The 17,953-nt window shown below is 39.2% G+C and overlaps 1 protein-coding gene across 1 annotated transcript; it reads left to right on the forward strand.

Moving 5' to 3' along the window:
* Positions 1–1,038: 1,038 nt before the first annotated feature.
* Positions 1,039–17,444, forward strand: CTCFL (CCCTC-binding factor like). The gene is given in 7 exon segments (XM_063172599.1): positions 1,039–1,318; positions 1,832–2,702; positions 6,797–7,049; positions 8,644–8,802; positions 9,488–9,621; positions 11,257–11,352; positions 15,124–17,444. Coding segments are annotated over 5 exon segments (648 nt in total). The 5' UTR covers positions 1,039–1,318; positions 1,832–2,672; the 3' UTR covers positions 11,329–11,352; positions 15,124–17,444.
* The last annotated feature ends 509 nt before the right edge of the window (positions 17,445–17,953 follow it).

Here is a 17,953-nt window from a genome sequence, read left to right on the forward strand (position 1 = left end):
ATTTCTTTAGATTTTTGAATTAAGAAGTTGATTTGGACTCCTCAGAAAGTTTAATGCCCAAGAGGATTTGTTATCTGAGCTGGAAAGAAGTGCACAGGAACCCAATGCTCTTCTGAACCCACCAACTGCCTCCTTACTGCTGATTTTGCAAGGTTTAACCTGGACTTGCTGCACATCCACGTGGAAGCAGAATTTGAACTCCTCTGGGTTTGTACATGTCACTCACAGATTTATTAGGACAATCATTTAATAGTCTCATTCTTCAGTGATCCTATTAACTTCTAAGTTTTGGTGTCTGTTCAGCTGTGCACAAAGAGCTGTTCTCAGAACTGTTTTCCTGATTAAAGATTAACAGTGCTTTGATAAAAGAAGGAAACATGGGCATCCTTGGAGTTTGTTTCTTACATCAGCTGGGTTAAACCTTTACTATCTTTTCTCACTGTGTATCTTCTATCTGTGTTTGGCAATCAAATTCTGCACAGCTCCAGCACGTTTCCCCTAGTTTAGTCAAAACAAGAGGAAAACTTTCTGCCTTTTAAACCTTTAACTCTTCCACCCTTGCACAAACAGCAACATAAACCTGTAATAACTAACTAAGGCAAGTTGTATTAAAAACTTTCTTTGCTATGTGTTGGATTAAAGAGTATTCTGTAAAAACAGTGGAAGTCACTGAGGTGTAGTTAACTGCATAACCACACTAATGTCTTTTGAAATGGAATAAGTGATATGCCTCCCAATAAACATCCTTCTTCCAAACAGATCCAGGCACGCAGCTCTGCTGTTTGCCACAAGGAACAAATTGTGTATTATTGTTTCTAAATATATCATAATGTTAGATGAAACAGTTAATAGACAAATTGCAATTATGGTTAATAATTTTTAGACCACTTCCCTGACTTGTGTCTAAGCAATCAATCATCCCTGGTACTTTCAGCTCCAATAAGCTTATGCTAAATACTTCCCCTTTTATGTAACCCACATTTGTGCTCTGTTAGGTCTTGGCTTTTGTCATGCTATATAATCAGAATCATTTACAGTATGGAGCAGGATTTTAAGAGCATAGACAATACTTGAAAGTATTAAGTCTTTTAACTTAATAGGAGTTGCTTTTGTTCTGCTGCAAGAATCACTCATGTTTACAGAAATGATGTGTCTCCTCCAAGTCAAGATGAGCACTGGAGGGAGAGCAAAGCCTGGCTTTCCCTGTGCCTTAGGCACAACCCGAATTTAGCTGATCCTGCATGAACAGCACAGTCCAAGCACTGTGCCCTGAGACAGCTCTGCAGCTCTGCTCACCCTCCTCTTTGCATGAGAAGTGGTAATTTATAGCCTGCCTAGACACTAGTCAATCAATACCCTCCAGCATGATTTCCATCTGGCTTTGCTTTGCTCTGCTCCCATCTTCTCTCTGCTTTGGGGATTCAGTAAGGAAACAAGTAGGACTGTATGTTCTGATGTTCCTGATGGGTCTGAGGTCTGACTAGTTTTTTATATGACTGCAGCAATAGGAGGCAGAGAATTGTGTTCTTTGGGGCAGGCAAATCCAAGTCAGATCTAAATCCTAAGTAATGTCTGCTAAAATGAACTGTAGCTTCCATCTCTGGACCAGAGGTCTGGGGGAAAAAAATAAAAAATTAATAATATTCTTCTTTCCAAGTGATCAAACTGTTTATTTTCTCCTGAGAATATTCCAGGCCAGCACTGAAGCACTGACTTAATTCTGAATCTGCAAGATTCAGTTGCTTAGAACAGCATCAAAAAGAACATAACTTTTTTATCTCACTCATTAGCTGATGTGCTTTCTTTTTTTTTTTTTTTTTTTTTAATTAAGGGTTCTGGTGGTCTCTGAAGAAATGCTTCATATTTGTGAAAGTGGGACACCAAAGGAACAAGGAGCACCAAAAAATACAGCAAAGAGACTTCAACCATTTAGTGACAGCTTCAAGACCTGAGCAACATTTCAAGGAGCCAGATCATTTAGAAGATTGTAAAAGTATCTCCGCTTTCTCCAAAGCAGGTGATGGCGAGAAGGAGGTTATCTGGTGCTGTCATTAGCAAGAGGGGCAGTATCTCGCTGCCAAAGAGGTGCTGAAGGCAGTGCTTGTCCCTGGGGTGGGAGGAGAGGGGAGGCGTGCGTGTTCGCGGCACTAAGGCGCACACACCGCTGACAGGTGCGGCGCCAACGCGACACATGCTGGGAAACAAAAGTGAGACATTGGTGGAAAGTGAAAATGGAAAACTTTCCAGATGCCAGGTGGAAAATGGTATTAAAGCTGTCAAAATAAGTCACAACAAAGACTGGGTTTTCTCCTAGACTAACAGGAGTCATGTTCTGGAGAAGAATGGAGGTTTCAGCTACAAGGCAGACTGTCATAAATGAAACAATTATGAGCATTGGAGGTTAAATTTGAACCTATTTGTTTTGGGGTTTTATGCTTTGGTCTCTTTGTTTTTCATTTTTCTCTTTCAAGTGCACTGCAGCATTCCTGATTTACTCTACAGTTTGTGGACAGGTCAAAAATGTGTAAATAAATCCCACTGTCATTGCTTCACATAGTTATCTATTCTGGGCCTAATTCCAAGCCCTGTTAAATTGATGGCAATCCTTCCATTGGCATCGGAGGACTGCAGTTTGGAACCTGTGATGGAGGTGCAAAGCATCACCAGGGAGGATGGATAAACAGCCTCTGCAGTCATCCAAAGTGAGTTTCTAAAACACAGTAAGGGAAGCAAACCTTGAACTACATTCAAGGTCAAATATGCTTTATTTATATGGTAATGGAGCTTTTTAAAAAATCGGCTCCACCTAACACACATTAAACATCTTAAATATTATAAAAGATTATTCAGATTTAAGACTGACAATCTGAAGAGATAACCCAGTATTTTGCTTTAAAAAATCAGTTGCACTGTTTATACTTGGGTGGAAAACCGCAGATCAGAACAAAGTTTGCTGTGTTTCCTTAGTGCAGCCAAGGAAATTTACTCTGCTGATTGAGGATTTTACTTGTCCATGTACTCACTTTCATGCACTGGTAGATTCTTATCAGTAATTTATCTGCAATTCTGTGGCTGAATTTTGTTTCTTTATGTAATATTACTTTAGCACAAGAAAATGTGCCTACATTAAATTCCTTTTGCTCCTAATGAAATACTCCTAACAAACAATAATTCATTTTGAACGTTTACCCCCCAAAGTATAATTATGACTTAAAATGCAAAATACATCTCTATTCTTTCGTGATAGACTTTTCATGCAGGCTGTTGATGTGTTAGAAGGAACCAGACTCCCGGAGGAGTGGGTAGAAGCTTGATTGCAGCTAGAGATAGACAATGCAGCAGCAGCAGTAACTGGAGACTGTTCACACAACACACCATAATGGCCATTATGGAGCTGTTAACCTCTAGTGTATCAAAACCTACTCAGAAACTGGCTGAATTTGTAGATTGCTGATCCAAATAGTTCCTTTAAATTCAGCAAAAAATGAACTGAAGGGCCATTCTGCATTTGAGCTATAAATCCTTGGAAATATCGGTTAAAAATGGAAATAATGACAGACCTTTACTGTAGCTGCATGGATGGTGCTGGTATTAATAATGCAGAAGTGCAAGGCAGGACAGCTCTTAGAAGTTGATGACTGCTGAAGTGCAGAAAACCTCATTAAAACAACCTAAAGGATGGTGTACTATTATAACAACTTTTTTCCTACAGTGCCCTTCAACTATCATAATTGTACAGTATACAGAGCAACTTGAAAAGATTTAGGAATGTGTAAGAAGTAAAATCTCTGGCCACAGTTACTGGCAGCCTAATTATGTGAATATATTGTGTACTCTGCATCCTGTTCTTTAGTTTTGAGAGCCTGTGGATTTGTGGATGATGAATAATGTGGTGTCTAACCAAAATATCAGCACTAAATTGCTGGAATAGACATTCAGCCTTAAATAATGGCTTTGGATTTGTGCTGATTCCAAGCAGTAGAATAGTTATGACTAACCTGGAGTTGTTAAATGTAAACATGTTGTATTATTTCTCCATTTAAGATTTTACAGAACTGTGGATAGGAGTGGCTGTTGTCAAGGGTGTTTATGAGATTTTCAGTTGATATCTCTGAGGATGAGGTCTAATAACCCCACCTAATCTGAGGGTAGTTGTGTGAGCTGTTGTTTTTGCTACGGATCTTTCACAAATGCCAGTTGTACTGGGTTACTTCCACAGACAAGGAAAGCCACCACTTGGTTTGGGGCTTGGATTTGTGTTTGGTAATTCAGTTTAACAGGATCCGGACTACACTGGGCTGCAGTCCCTGTGCAGCGTGCTGTACCCTGCAATGCACAGAGCTAATATTTAGAGGTAAAGCTCCAAATCTGTCGTCTGCACTGACATATAATAGAGTATTCAAAGTAAGTGGGTTTTATAGAATGTTTGATGGCTGGAAATTACTAGTCTAGAAGGGTACACAAGATTAAATGTTAAGTCACTCAAACTGTGCAAGTTTACCTCAAAGACATTTTCACAATGCCTTTGGAGAAAGAAGTATTTCAACTTGTTCTCGCTGAATAACCAATCCTGGCCTAAGGAACAGTGTAACGATGCTTGTACATCGCTCCACTGCCTCTGCAAAGCCACTTGAGCCAATTTTGTACAACACTTGTGTGGCGGCAGCATCAGGCGGCCCTTCAGCGGCACTCCAGCGCCGGGCTCCCGGCTGGAGGCTTTCCGCCACAGAAACACGGCAAGTGCTTCAGATATTTCCCAAGTGGAGAAACCAATTGAGCTCAGCCCCGCGGTCTCCAGCCAAGTGGGAGCAGAAGGTTAAGGGCCTACAATTAAGGCTCGGAGATCTTCATTTTTGCCAGCTCAGAGGGTGAGAAAACGGCAGCTGCTCTGACAGGTCTTGCCATGCATGGGGACCAAGGAGCACCGGGCACCTTGAGCATTGGGAGGGAAACCTCTGCAGGTTCGGGGCTTTGTGTTTCAGAGGGAATTAACAGGTGAGAAGCAGCTGTTCCCCAAAGCTGCTACCCACGAGTGGGCTCCCACCCCAGCTGCTGCTGAGGGAGCGGCACAGGGAGGCAGAGGATGGCAGAGGCGGCCATGCCGAGGTGCACGGCAGGTGCTGAGCCCCTTCTCTGCCGCCTCCCCTCGAGGGGCATCCCGGGCCCGGCCCAACAGCCCGGGGGGACCCGGCTCCCCCCGGGGGAACCGCCCGCAGCGGCCGAGAGGGGCCTTGGGCCGGGGGAGCCCCGGGCGAGGAGCAGGGCTGGGGCTGGTCCTGAACGGCCGAGCTTTGCCCTGGTGTTTAACCTCGAACAGAACCGCTCCGCAGCCTGCGGGGCCCTGGGGCTGCAGCGGAAAGGGCGGCGAGGCCAGGCTGGCCCGAGCGGGAAGCGCAGCGCGGGCGGGACACGCGTCCCGGAGAGTCCTGTGTCCCGGGCGGGGACGGACACCGGGCAGCCCGCAGGGCCCTGATCTGTGTCCCGGCAGGGGACGGACACCGGGCAGCCCGCAGGGCCCTGATCTGTGTCCCGGGAGGGGACAAAGCCGAGCCTACGGCCGGTGTGTGTGGAGAGAGCCCGTAGGACGCTGCCCGGGCCGTGGGGCTCTGCCCTGCCCGAACCGGGGGCGCTGCCCGGGCTCGGTGCTCTCTCTCCGTGCCCCCGGGCATGGCCCTGACCCTGCGGGACAGCACCTCCGTGCTCCATGGCTCGGAGCAGCCGCAGACCCATACATTGCAAGTAAAGGGTGCAGAAAGCAAGGCGGCAGAAAAACCACTAGGCACGCTCCCGATGGAGGTACAAGTTCTGCATAAAGTGGAATTAGAGATATGTTGTTCCCTGTTAGCTTCTACTGTCACACCGATTTGGTTCGGAATTAAGCATTAATCTTATTTATTTGGCTTAAGTATTCAGTCCTCTGTACATCTTTTTGTAATTTCATCTCATTATTAAAAGGACAAACTAGAAATTTAGGCTTTCTAGATTCAGAGAATATTCTGAGTTGGAAGAGACCCAGATTATCAAGAAGATGTCAAGATGATATTTAACTGTTGAAATTCAGACAAATTTTTAATTTAGTTCATCAGTTTGCTACTATTTGTTTGATAGACTCCATCTCAAGTGGCATTACAGAATTTCCCTTTTTCTCCTTAATTCAGTTAGCTCAATCCTGCAGTCATTGTTAAAGCTGGTTATGTAATACAGTCCTATTTTAAATGAATTTTGTTGAAAAGGACATGCAAACACTGCTGTTTTGTTCTGTGCTAGCTATTATATTGGTTCTACAATTAAAATCTATGTTTTTTTCTTATAAATTTCGTGCATCACTAGATGATTTCTGAGGTAGGTCATATTGCCATATTTGAGTCTAGCTAATGCAAGAAGTATCACAGCCTGGTTCATTGGTATATGACAGAGAAAGCATTACAATTAGCCTGCAAAAGTCCTAAATTTGTTTAAAAAACAGAGCATACTTCTCATTTCCTTTTAGAAGTACTGAAATGAAATTTTAAATATTTTCTTTTAAAAATAAAGAAACATGTTTCTGTGTTCTCAGTGCTGCAAACTTAAAATGATGCTCTGAAATTTTATACAAAATTTTGAAGAGAGAGGACATAATGTTAGTAATTATTCTTACTTAATTGCAACTTATCAGTTAGGCTGCTGTATGCCAAATGCAAATTTTGTCCATCACATATAAGACTGAAAATCAGAACGAATTGGTGGCTTGCATTTTGTTGACTGCTCAGTTGATTTGCCTTTAATTGAGAAAGTTGTAAAACATTTCTTTTTATAGATTAACAGAGATAAAGATGCCATTGCATCTGAACATAACATCCAGCAACTGAGACCATCTGAAGAGGGCGAAGGAAAGGAAGTTTTTTCCACTGTTGGGGAAACAAAGAGTCAGAGCTGCAAAGGGGGTGATGATTTGTCAGACTCTTTCAATGAAAGTAAAGAGCAGGAATATCCAACTGCATCAGAACTAACAGTTGTAAGAAATCTCAAGAATCTAAAATTTGAGGCTGGTGCTCCACAACAAGAAAAAGGTAAAAAGTTAATAATCTTTGTAGTTAATTTTTAAATAAGACATGTAAAGTAAGATTTTGAACTGAGGTTGAAGTTTTGCATTAAATATTCACAGTGGTAATTGTTTAGATTAGGTTAAGTAAAATTCTGTGGAAATTTGGAAGAAGAAATAATACCGTCAGCCCTAAGTGCTCGAAGCTCTTGTTCAGGCTGATGTCATCTGCCTTGTGTTCAGGAGAGACATTTTGGATGGCATTTAGAAATTAATGGTCTTTTGAACAGTGTGTGGTATTTGAAACCTCCAGGGAGATTTCAAAGTTAATATTGTATAAGTGCCTTTGAATAAACCTAGTAATTTATTTAGTGTCTTGATCCACTCATTCAGCTTCAAAATGTGCTTGTTTGAGGGTTTATGGTTGAGCTTAGAGTGGTTCCACATTGCCAGCAGAGGGTGGTGGGCACTTATCAATCAATACCTGTCAGCAAAGCCTTTCCCAAAGCCTAAATAAGAGTAACACAAAATGGCTGATTTAAGATGTTAGAAACCTTAAAGTATGTTACAGAAGTTAAGGACTGACTCAGAAAAGAACAGATAAGCATCTGTTTCCCTAGAAACTGTGTGTGTACTGTAAAAATTGGATGACATCAATGATGTTGAGTCTGTAAATGTGTGTTGTATCTGGAAGTTAAGGTATCTTGGCTGGGGCTCTCTGTGGATACTGTACAAATTGTTGGTGTCCCCTGGTTCAGTTACAGCCTTTATAGGAAACACGTTTGAGCAGTTTTAACAAAGCTAACAATGTTCCTTTGTGTGGGCATGAATCCACAATGAACAAATGACAATAAAGTGGTTTTGTTTGCTTTTACTGAAGCAAAGTGTTATCTGCACATCTCTGTGTGGTACAAAGCAATGTATGAAATGCATTTTGGTCTCAGCATGAAAATCATTACAGAGAGCACACTTGGGAGCTGAGACAACTGTTCTGGAAAGACTCTTCAAATATGACGTATTTGCCATTTCACAGTTTCAAATCTTCTTCATAACTAAAAGTGTTGCACGTTTAATCTTAACTTGTTACTCTCAAAAGAAATTCATTACTCTTGTGCCTCGAACTTTGATCTATGACTTCTCCACAGAACTGACTTTTTCCCCTCAAATTCGACCAGTAATTTTAAAGATGCTTTCACATCATGATTTTTTTATATGCACTTTACAGATTCAAGAGCACCAGAAAGCTGGGAGTAGCTTAACCTGCCATTTCCAAATCTTTGCATAAATTTAATTAGTGCTAATTACACAGTTGTTATCAAGAAGTTTGTTGCACAGGCTGTAAGTCTTAAAGATGGTACTTAGAGAGGAAATCTCATCCTGTCTTGGTGGTGAGGGCAAGGGTAGGAGTTAGGTTTTCTGGGATTAGATTCTAAATTGTATCACCAGCAATTAACACAATTTTGGGGGCAAATCACTTAAGTCTTAATGAATCCTGTGATGTAGAAGTTTGAAGTAGTTTTACCCAGACTAGAGGGACTCTTTAGAAATGGTACAATTTTTTTAAAAAAGTAAAGTCGTTATTTTGTGGCACGTACAGCGTAAATGTGTCTTTGTTCCAACAGGAAAAAAGAAAAGTTTCAACTGTTTTTTCTGCACGTTCACCTCAGTGAAGTTGTGGAGTCTTAGGCGTCATCTGAAAACCCATTCGGGCGAGAAACGTCACGTGTGTCACCTCTGCCCCAAGGCAGCTCTGCTGCACAGCCATGTCAACACACACACAGGTACCCAGGGCTTGAAAATGCTGTGTCACATACTGCCTTCAAAACTGAGTGAGCAGGCAAGTGGCTCTGCCTTGGAGCCGTGTTCTGTGATCATTTTATGCTCAGAAATTCCTCTGATTTTCTGTGGCGTTCTGCACTGAGAAGACACGGGCTGTAGTTAGGAGCTCTGTGTGTGTGTGTATTTGTTTATTTTGTTCAGTACCGTTGTAACAATTCTTGTCAGCTGAACAGTGATTTCAGCTGTGCTGCATTCCTACATGCAGAATAGAATTTTCTGTGATGTTTTCGTTTAGCTGTATAAACATATCAAGCAAAGTGATAAATTGTGTTTATAATAAATCTACTGTGTACATATATATGGAAGATATTCTCTACTGAGAGGGTGGTGAGGCACTGGCACAGGTTGCCCAGAGAAGCTGTGGCTGCCCCATCCCTGGAAGTGCCAAGGCCAGGTTGAGCAGGGCTTGGAGCAACCTGGGACAGTGGAAGGTGTCCCTGCCCATGGCAGAGAGTAGAACAAAATGAGCTTTAAGGCCCCTTCCAACCCAAATCATTCTATGATTTATTGTATGTAAAAAATCAGAATATCAGAAATGGTTTTATTAAAAAATTTTGCATGTTGATGTAAGGCAGACAGATCAAATTGCTGTGGTGTTGAATAAAAGTCTCACATGCATTGTTGCAGGGAACAAACCCCATAAATGCAGTGAGTGTGACACAGCCTTTGTGACCTGAGGGGAACTTGCACGACACAGGAGGTACAAGCACACTTTGGGGAAGCCTTTCAAGTGCACAATATGTGAATACTCCAGTGTGGAAGTAAGTGCAGCCTTACTGAATCTTTTGGGAGGGTGTGAAGGTTTTCACATGCCAGGGTTTTAATGTACATCCAATTTTTGCCCAGATTTTTTAACCATGAGAAGTCCAGGCTCTGCTGATGGCCTTGGACACGCTGATGGATTGTGTTTATCTGTAATGGTGCAGCAGAGTTACTGCAAGGTGGCTGATGGCTACAACTCTGTGGTGCCATGCATTTATTTCATTACATTTCATTACATTTCATTACATTGCATTACATTTCATTTGTGTGCACATCTTTTCATCCCCATCCTCCTGAAGAAAAGGAACAAGTAGCCTGAGTTCCTGGAACCCTTCTTTGTCCATGTAGTATTTGCAAATGTCTTGCTTCAAATTAATATTCATTTAGTTTAAGAACTAGTTGCATTATAAGAGCTTTTCCTCTTTTTTTAATGCTAAAATTGTTGTTAGACAATGTGTTTGTGTGATTTTGGTCCTACAAAAGCATTTTTGGTCCTCGTTTCCACTATGTTCCATCTACTGTAGGACAATACTAGCTAATGTCTAAAAGGAAGTTAATGTATTCTGTTTATATATTTGATGATGTATGGGTTTTTTCCAGTTCTAGAATTTTCTCCATTGGGAATAAAATACCTTAGAGTCTGCTTAAGGGTGCGCTTGGAAATTGCAATTGAATTGGGTGCACAGGCTTTTAGAAATGCACCTGTGATTGAATCACTGTCACAGTTTAGTGGATGTTCAATATCTGAATTTGTGCTGTGTCCAGATCTAAAGCTGTAAGCAATCCTGAACTTTATTCCATGCACCTTATCTTAATAATTAGATTTTTGATAGCTTGCATCTTTAAAAAGCCTGACAGCTGATAGTAAATTACCCTATTCTTTCCCTTGTTTCAGTAAGGAGCTATTCAGCATTCACTGCTGTTACAGAACTCACATTCTTGTGAGCTTTACCTGAATAAAGAAAGCTGAAAGAGCTCTCCAGCACTGCCATGCAGATTATTTGACTTTTGTGTATCAAAGGTTGGCAGTCATGTTTAATTTTATTTAAGTGAATAGTAGTGTAGATTTGAAGGAATCTAGTAATGAATTCATTAATTGTGTTCATAAATGGAGGAACTGAACAATTGATAACTCCTAATCACATCCCTACAATATTTATGTAGAACATATCAGAAAAACAGCATAAAAAAGTAGAATTGAATTAAACTTTGTAACTAAAGTGCTTCATTGGGACTTGATGGTGAATAGGCTCTGGATAATGAGTTTGGTCTTTCATTTATTTTTCTGAGTGTTTTCAAAGAATTTCATGTTTGGTATATCCAAGTAGCCTGACAGTAGTAGGTATCCTCTTTTTAAATTTTTTTCTTTGTTTGTTTTTATTATAAAATTTCCCATTTTGCTAATGTGGACACTAAATAGGAAAGTAAGATAATATGGGGAAAGAGTGCAGAAGTGTCCTAAAGCCACAACAGGCTGATCATGCAGGGAAAAACACAAATGTGAGAGTGTTAATTCTGGGATTAATACAAAGTTTAAAATTGCAGTAGGTGCAGCATGTAAAATAGCTTATATTTTAATGAAATGCATCTCTAATGTAGATGTTGCTTTAGGAAATCTCTCCTTTCTGTCTGAGGCCAGCACGCGGGAGAGCGGCCCTACCCCTGCCACCTGTGCAGCCATGCCAGCAAAGATGCCTGCAAACTGAAGAGGCACATGTCAACTCACACAGGTGGGATTCTGGGCTAGTGATCAAGCCCAGGGCCTCAGCTTCTCAATATTCATAGAGCAATCTTATTTCAGCCTCACAATTACCCCCTTTTAAACTTGTGATTTGGCGTAAAAACATGTTCTCTTTCAGTGTTCTGGATTTGGCACTTGGAATCCCAGTAGTTAGTCTTGCTGTTCCTCCTAAACTTCTTTTATATTAGAGAAATATTTCATGAAATATTTCATTTTCTGTGGGTCAAGTTGTCTCTTTTATTTCTCAATTAGTTGATTTTACATGGAGAGGTATCTATGAGAGATTTTTAACTCTCTGTTAAGAACATAGATATTATTGTGACCCCAGATTGCCAGCAACCAATTTGGTCAACAAAGAATTAAATTGCTTTAAGATTGAAAGCAGTGTGTTCTTGTCATAGCTCTGTAACATGCAAGTCATCTCAGGGGCAGTGAGTATCAATCCTGTACTTCAGGGTTTAACTTGGCTCAATTATGATATGTAATTTGTGCTCTGATTAATGTTTTAGGTTGAATCAGAGTGTGACAGCGTGGTTTGAATCAAATTTTCCAAATATCCCCACTTGTCACGCATTGGTTCATATCTTGAGACAGTTTGGTGCAATTAAACTGAATTATTTTTTTATGAGAGTCAACCACAAGAGTCCAACTGGAAGAGTTCAAGAGTGTTACCCGCTCCTGTCAGGGACTAATTCCACAGAAGCAGTCTGGAGCTGGTTCAAAGCTGTGCCAGTTGCCAGTGTTGATGTAATTTTTAATGGTAGTCACACCTGATGTGGCTTTTTGGGGAGGAAAAGCAAGAAAATATTTTCGTAATTTCTCTTCCCACCATTATCAATGGCTGATGGTGTGTCACTCTTACCATGATGTTTTACTGCTGTTTACTTTCTCTCCTTGCATATTTGAAGATAATTCTGCATTTTTGTACATGAAGTATTCAAGGAAGAATAGATGACAATTTAAAATAGTTCCTAATTCCTAGTTTACAATTATATGAAAGGCTCTGTGCTTCAGCAGTTTGACTTGTGGACTCAGAAAGCCAAGATTTTGTGTTGCAATCAGTTATGTAAACTTCTGGAGACTTGTTTGGCCTTTTGTGCACTGTCAACTAATATTAACTTTTGGTTGATCTGGAGACTGTTGCTGTTAGAACATGGATGTTGAATTCTGTGGGAATTTGAATTTATATTAAATAAGTAGAGTTTCTAAGCATATCTTATTTTAATTTCTTTTTAATAGGTGAAAAACGCTATGAGTGTTATGTTTGCCAGGCCAGATTCACTCAGAGAGGTACCATGAAAATCCATGTGTTACAGAAACATGGAGAAAATGGGCTAAAACACCAAAACACCAATGTCCACATTGTAGTGCTTTCCTTTCTCGAAAAAGTGATTTGGGTGAGTCTAAAGGAAAACACTAACAACATAATATAGAGCTAAGTGGAGGTGAAATCTCTCATTTTCACAAAATTTCACCAAATATGTTATAGCTGACTTCATATTATCACAATATTTTGAATAAAATGTATTTGTAGCTTTACAGGTAAATTCCTCCTGCAAGGAGATGTGGTGACATCTTGTGGTTGATATTTTAATTTCTTTAAAATGCATAGTAGCAAATATTTAGCTTTTTCTGTTTTATGATTTGCTTGATGCCTGTGGCACTGTGACCCTCTGGTTTTTCAGAAGAAGTGTTGGTGAAAATAGAGCTGATCAGTAAGAAAAAAGCCTACATATAATTTTAAGTTTCCAGGGTTATAGTCACCTTAAGAAAATAAAAACTTTTCTGACTGCAGTCCAGCTGAAATAGTGTAGTGGTGCTTATTTTCAGGGTAAATCTTTCACAAATTGAGGTTGATATGCTGGAAGGATGAGTCTATCTTCTTGATAAGTCTTTGGTACGTGGACTGCTTAGAAGTATAAAGTAAGAGCAGTCACTTTCAGGGATGTTGTGATAAAGAACAAAATGTAGCATTTGAGCCTGAAATGTGACTGAATTCTGACTAAATTCAGTCAGAACTGAAAAATTTATTTTAAAGAGTACTTTTAGGATAGCTAGAACCCATTCAGCAAGGAAAGTAAGAAATTATTATTCACTTCAAAACCATATGCAATGAGAACATATTCTCATTTTGGCTTAACTGTGCACACTTTCAAGTAAATGTGGCCCTTTTTCCACATACAGATTTTACATGTGAAACTTTATTACTTCTCCAGGAAGCAGAAAATGATAAATTTTATTTTATACCCACCAAATGGCAATGTTCTTTTAAAGCAGAATTTTAATATATTCTGGAAAATCTTCAGGAGTTTTATGGAAGTTGTTAACTAAGTCAGTCTTCCACTTAGTGTTCCAGAATTTGTCTGTCAGAACTATATTTGCTTTGTGTCTGTTAAATTGCTTACATAGATTAAGATTTGATTGATATATTTATTCTTCACTATGCTAACAGAGTAATATATGTAAGCATGCTGAAAATCGTGGATTGGTGAGGGCAAAAACTGCTACACCCAGAAAAGGAAGAAAAGGCAAAAATAAAATCCATGAGAACCCGAAGTGTGCTAAGGCAGAAGGTAATCAGTGACTAAGTTAGGATTTAATCATGTAAATTAGAATCAAGACTAAAAGGCTAAGGCATTGAATCTTCCCTGCTGCTTTATTGCTGTTTCACAGTGGAGCTAATAATGGAAGAATACTTGAGAATAGGCTTTATTATGTGTCAGAAATTCTTGTTGTGTGAGTTGGGTCTCTGCACAGGTACCATCCCTGCCCCTAACCTCCCTTTTTAGCAATGCTCTCAGATGATTTTTGTGGAGTAAGAGACAAGAATGGACATACACCTTAGGCCTAGGTGTCCCTAAACCTCACCCTTTGTATCAGATTGTATCTGCACTGAGAGAAAATTAGACATGGTAAGAAGAAAAAATGTTGTAGCTTTTCTGAATCTAATGAATATATATCAGCAGCTGAGTTTACATTAGCATTGACACTTCTGTTTTCACTGGTGAGGCTGTAATGGTATGGTTAGAGAGAAGTGTTACAGCTGCAGTGTTTATGTTTTTGCAGTAATTAGATTTTGCTGCTTATTAATGTTTTCCTACATGCAAACAATTTCTTTTTGATATCTTGTAAATACCTTCATCTGAAAGCTTGATTTTCTAGGGCTGTGATAATGTGTCTTCAGATGTTGTTCATGCAAATATTCAGTTCATTAATTGACTCACACAAAACCTAGAAATTTCTGTGCTGTTCCAGAAGGTTTTTTCCCAAAACTGACATTTGCAAGTATTTAAATATATCACTGTCCACTTGCACAACTTGAAGGGGCCTGTGGGATCCTCAGTGTGGCTTTGCAGATGATGACTTGTGAGACTGGGGCTGTCAGTGATTTGCTGTTGCTAATACTTAAAAAAGAAAAAGCATGCCTATGATAATTAAATTTCCAGTTAAAAATGCTTAGTTTTCCTCTGATGAGAATACCAAACTCAGTAACATGGCTTGTAATGTAATATTCAACAGAAGATAAATTCATTCCCCAAGTAAAGTGCAAGATAAAAGATGTGCTTTAGTTACATATTGGCAGCATTTTCTCCACTAAATTAAATTGCATACTTGTTAAATTTATTGAAATATTTGCTTGTCTTTCTGATTAATCATCCCAATATTTAATTTTTTTTTTTCAAAGTTGCCCTGAAATTATTCCCAGATGACTCTACTGTGAAAAATGAACATTGTGCCAGTGAGATTATTCCTGTTTCAGATGGGACAGAAACAGCAACTCCAAGGGAACACAGAGCAGAAGCAGCTCATTAAATGGATCCTCAGCATGATGGACAAACAATGCACAAACAGATTGGTCTTCCTTGTTCTCAGTAGTTGTAACTCAAAGTGTGGAACTACCTCCAGTTAGAAAGGTGGAAAAGATGCTGGTTGGAAGCTGTTGAAGCCCTTCTCATGTGCTCATGTTGCTTCTTGCTGCAGTTTCTACTGTGTGACCTAAATACCATTGCAAAATGGGAAAGTTAGAGGCAACTTTCACCTGGTTTATTACATACGGGTAATAACAGAGTGGCAAAAATCAGCTAATTTCAGAGTTATTTATTAAAGAATAGATTGGTTGTTTCCCCTTTGATTGGTTTTTTGCCAGCTTTACTCACAGAATTGCAGACTGATCTGAGGCAAGTTTATCCCTCAGTATCACTGAGAGCTGCCTGAATTTCAGTGCTTATACTTTGCTGAGGTAAGCACATGGAAGGCAATGATTTTTTAGTACAAGGTACATTTACTAAATCTCCTTTCTGCAAACACTTTAGTTTCTAATCAAATTCATGATGCAATAGAATGCATGACACAATTTTGTGGAAAAGCACCATTTTTTATGCCTCATACTGCTGGTAATTAGAAACTAATCTTTTGTCTGAGTTTTTCTCAGCTCACTTAGCTGGGGAAACAGAACTGCATGGCAAAAATGAAGCAGGAGCAGGGTGGCAGAGAAGTGTGGACGACCCCATATTCTGGGAATGTGAAACCTTGTGTGACCTTAAGCTGATTCTTTCTTGGATGCAGGTGGGATCTGTTTTCTTTAACCAGCCTTGCAAGTGTTCCTTGTAAGTTTGTGATCCTCCATTTAGCACCAGATCCACACCACACCCAATTAATTAGATCTTCAATAAAGCACAACTGTGTTACTTAGGAAAGCTCATGTTTATAGTACACTTAAAAATCAGAAAATAATTTAACTGTCAAATACAATTCTCTAACTTTCCTTAGGTTATAAGAACTACTGGGTTTAACTCTTAATGATTACTAGAGTTATTGCAGTAAGTACTATTAATTTTTCTGATTCACTACAATGATCACAATTGCCATTTATGCTCTGTTCACACTTTTTTTTGGTAATTTATAATTAATGCTTGGAAGCCTCATAAAATCTTAAATACTTTTTAAATATTCATATTTAATGCTGTTATTCTTGTGTTACATTTCATTAAAAATAAGTGCCAGCATAACTAACAAATATTAATAATATTAGGTCATGTAACAACTGAATTTAATTGGGATGCCAAACCCTCATCCCAATTTCAAGGTTAACATCTGTGTTTAACTCCATTTTGGTGTGGAATTTGACCAGTATGAAATGGTTTGGGTTTGCAGGTGGGGCAGGCTGTGCTTGCAGGTTCTGCTGATGTGGGCAGGAACAGAATTCCTGTGCTGGGCACCCCAGGTGAGCTGCAGGCTCACAGCAACTGCAACTTTTAACTTTTTTACTTTCAAAAATGAAACAATGAATCTTTACGTTTTTGCCAGTTAGTTTATTAACATAGCACCTTTATCCTGTACTTGGTGACATGTCTACATGCCTGTTCTAGGGTAACTTGTTTAATTCAGCAGCTGTTCTGTGACCAGAGCAGGGCCAGGAGCTTTGGGCCGTGCAGTGTCCCCAGTATCTCTGTGCCCAGTGAGCAGATAAGGGAGGATGTTGGGATTAGCAGGAGATAATTGCAGCCTTAAATAAATAATCCCATTTATAGAGACCACACCAAAGGCCTCACCAAGACCTTCATCAATCATCTCAGTCAAACACATGAACAGGAATTACCACTGTGGTAATAGAAACCTCCTTCAGTTTTGTAGCTAACCCTGAAAAGTCAGAGGGCTTGAATTAATTTTGGTTCCTTATTGATTCTGTCCCTCCATTGCAGATCTGTTACTTCAGTGTTCATAAAGTTTCATATTGAGTGCTCTGTGTCTGTTTTCATGCTGGTAAGATTTCAGGAAGTTCATTTGTTCTTACAAGTGACAGGACTTAAGAATACTTTTGTTCATTATGATTGCTTCAATAATATTGTTAACTTTATTCTTGTTGAGCTGTTTCCATTTGTGTTATAAATTCTAAGCAGCAGATTGCTTGGTTAAAATTAATTTTAGAAGTTGTTTAAATTCCTTGATCAATTTGCTGAATATATATTGTTCATTTGAATTGTTAATAACAAAGCTGACTCATTCTGTGCTGACATCTAAAAATCAGACTACATATAGTGGAATGTGAATGTAGTAATAAAAGATATTTTTATCTCTGAACTTTCAAATTATTATTTCAGTAGTTAGAAGCTATGAATGTGTCATTTTGGAAATGAAGAAAGAATGCTTTGACCTCCTCAGGAGCCATTCCTAGTGGCCTTATGCTTTTCTACAGCAGTGATTGTTCTTCATGATTAAGAGTTTGCATAACTATGCAAATGCAAATATTTGCATCACTATTCTGATTTATATTTTACAGAGATAATTTAATTTCATTATATTACTCACATATTTTGAACCAGTAGATATGTATTAATATCTTTTAAAACCATGCATATTCTGAACAGATGCCAAATTTAAAATATTTTAATTTACTAATTGTGGAGGAGTTGTTAAATACAGAGGAATTATTCATGTCTGAAACAGATAATACTGGAGTGTTCTATAGCATTATGTAACAGTGTTCTGAGATAATTCAGTTATTTGGGAAAGAAGAGGAAACTTGCATTCTGAGTTTCCTCTGCAAGCTGAAATTGTCTATGCTTTAAATAGTTAATGTGTGAGGAAAT

The sequence above is a fragment of the Melospiza melodia genome, chromosome 19, assembly GCF_035770615.1.
Source record: "Melospiza melodia melodia isolate bMelMel2 chromosome 19, bMelMel2.pri, whole genome shotgun sequence".
Taxonomy (NCBI): domain Eukaryota; kingdom Metazoa; phylum Chordata; class Aves; order Passeriformes; family Passerellidae; genus Melospiza; species Melospiza melodia.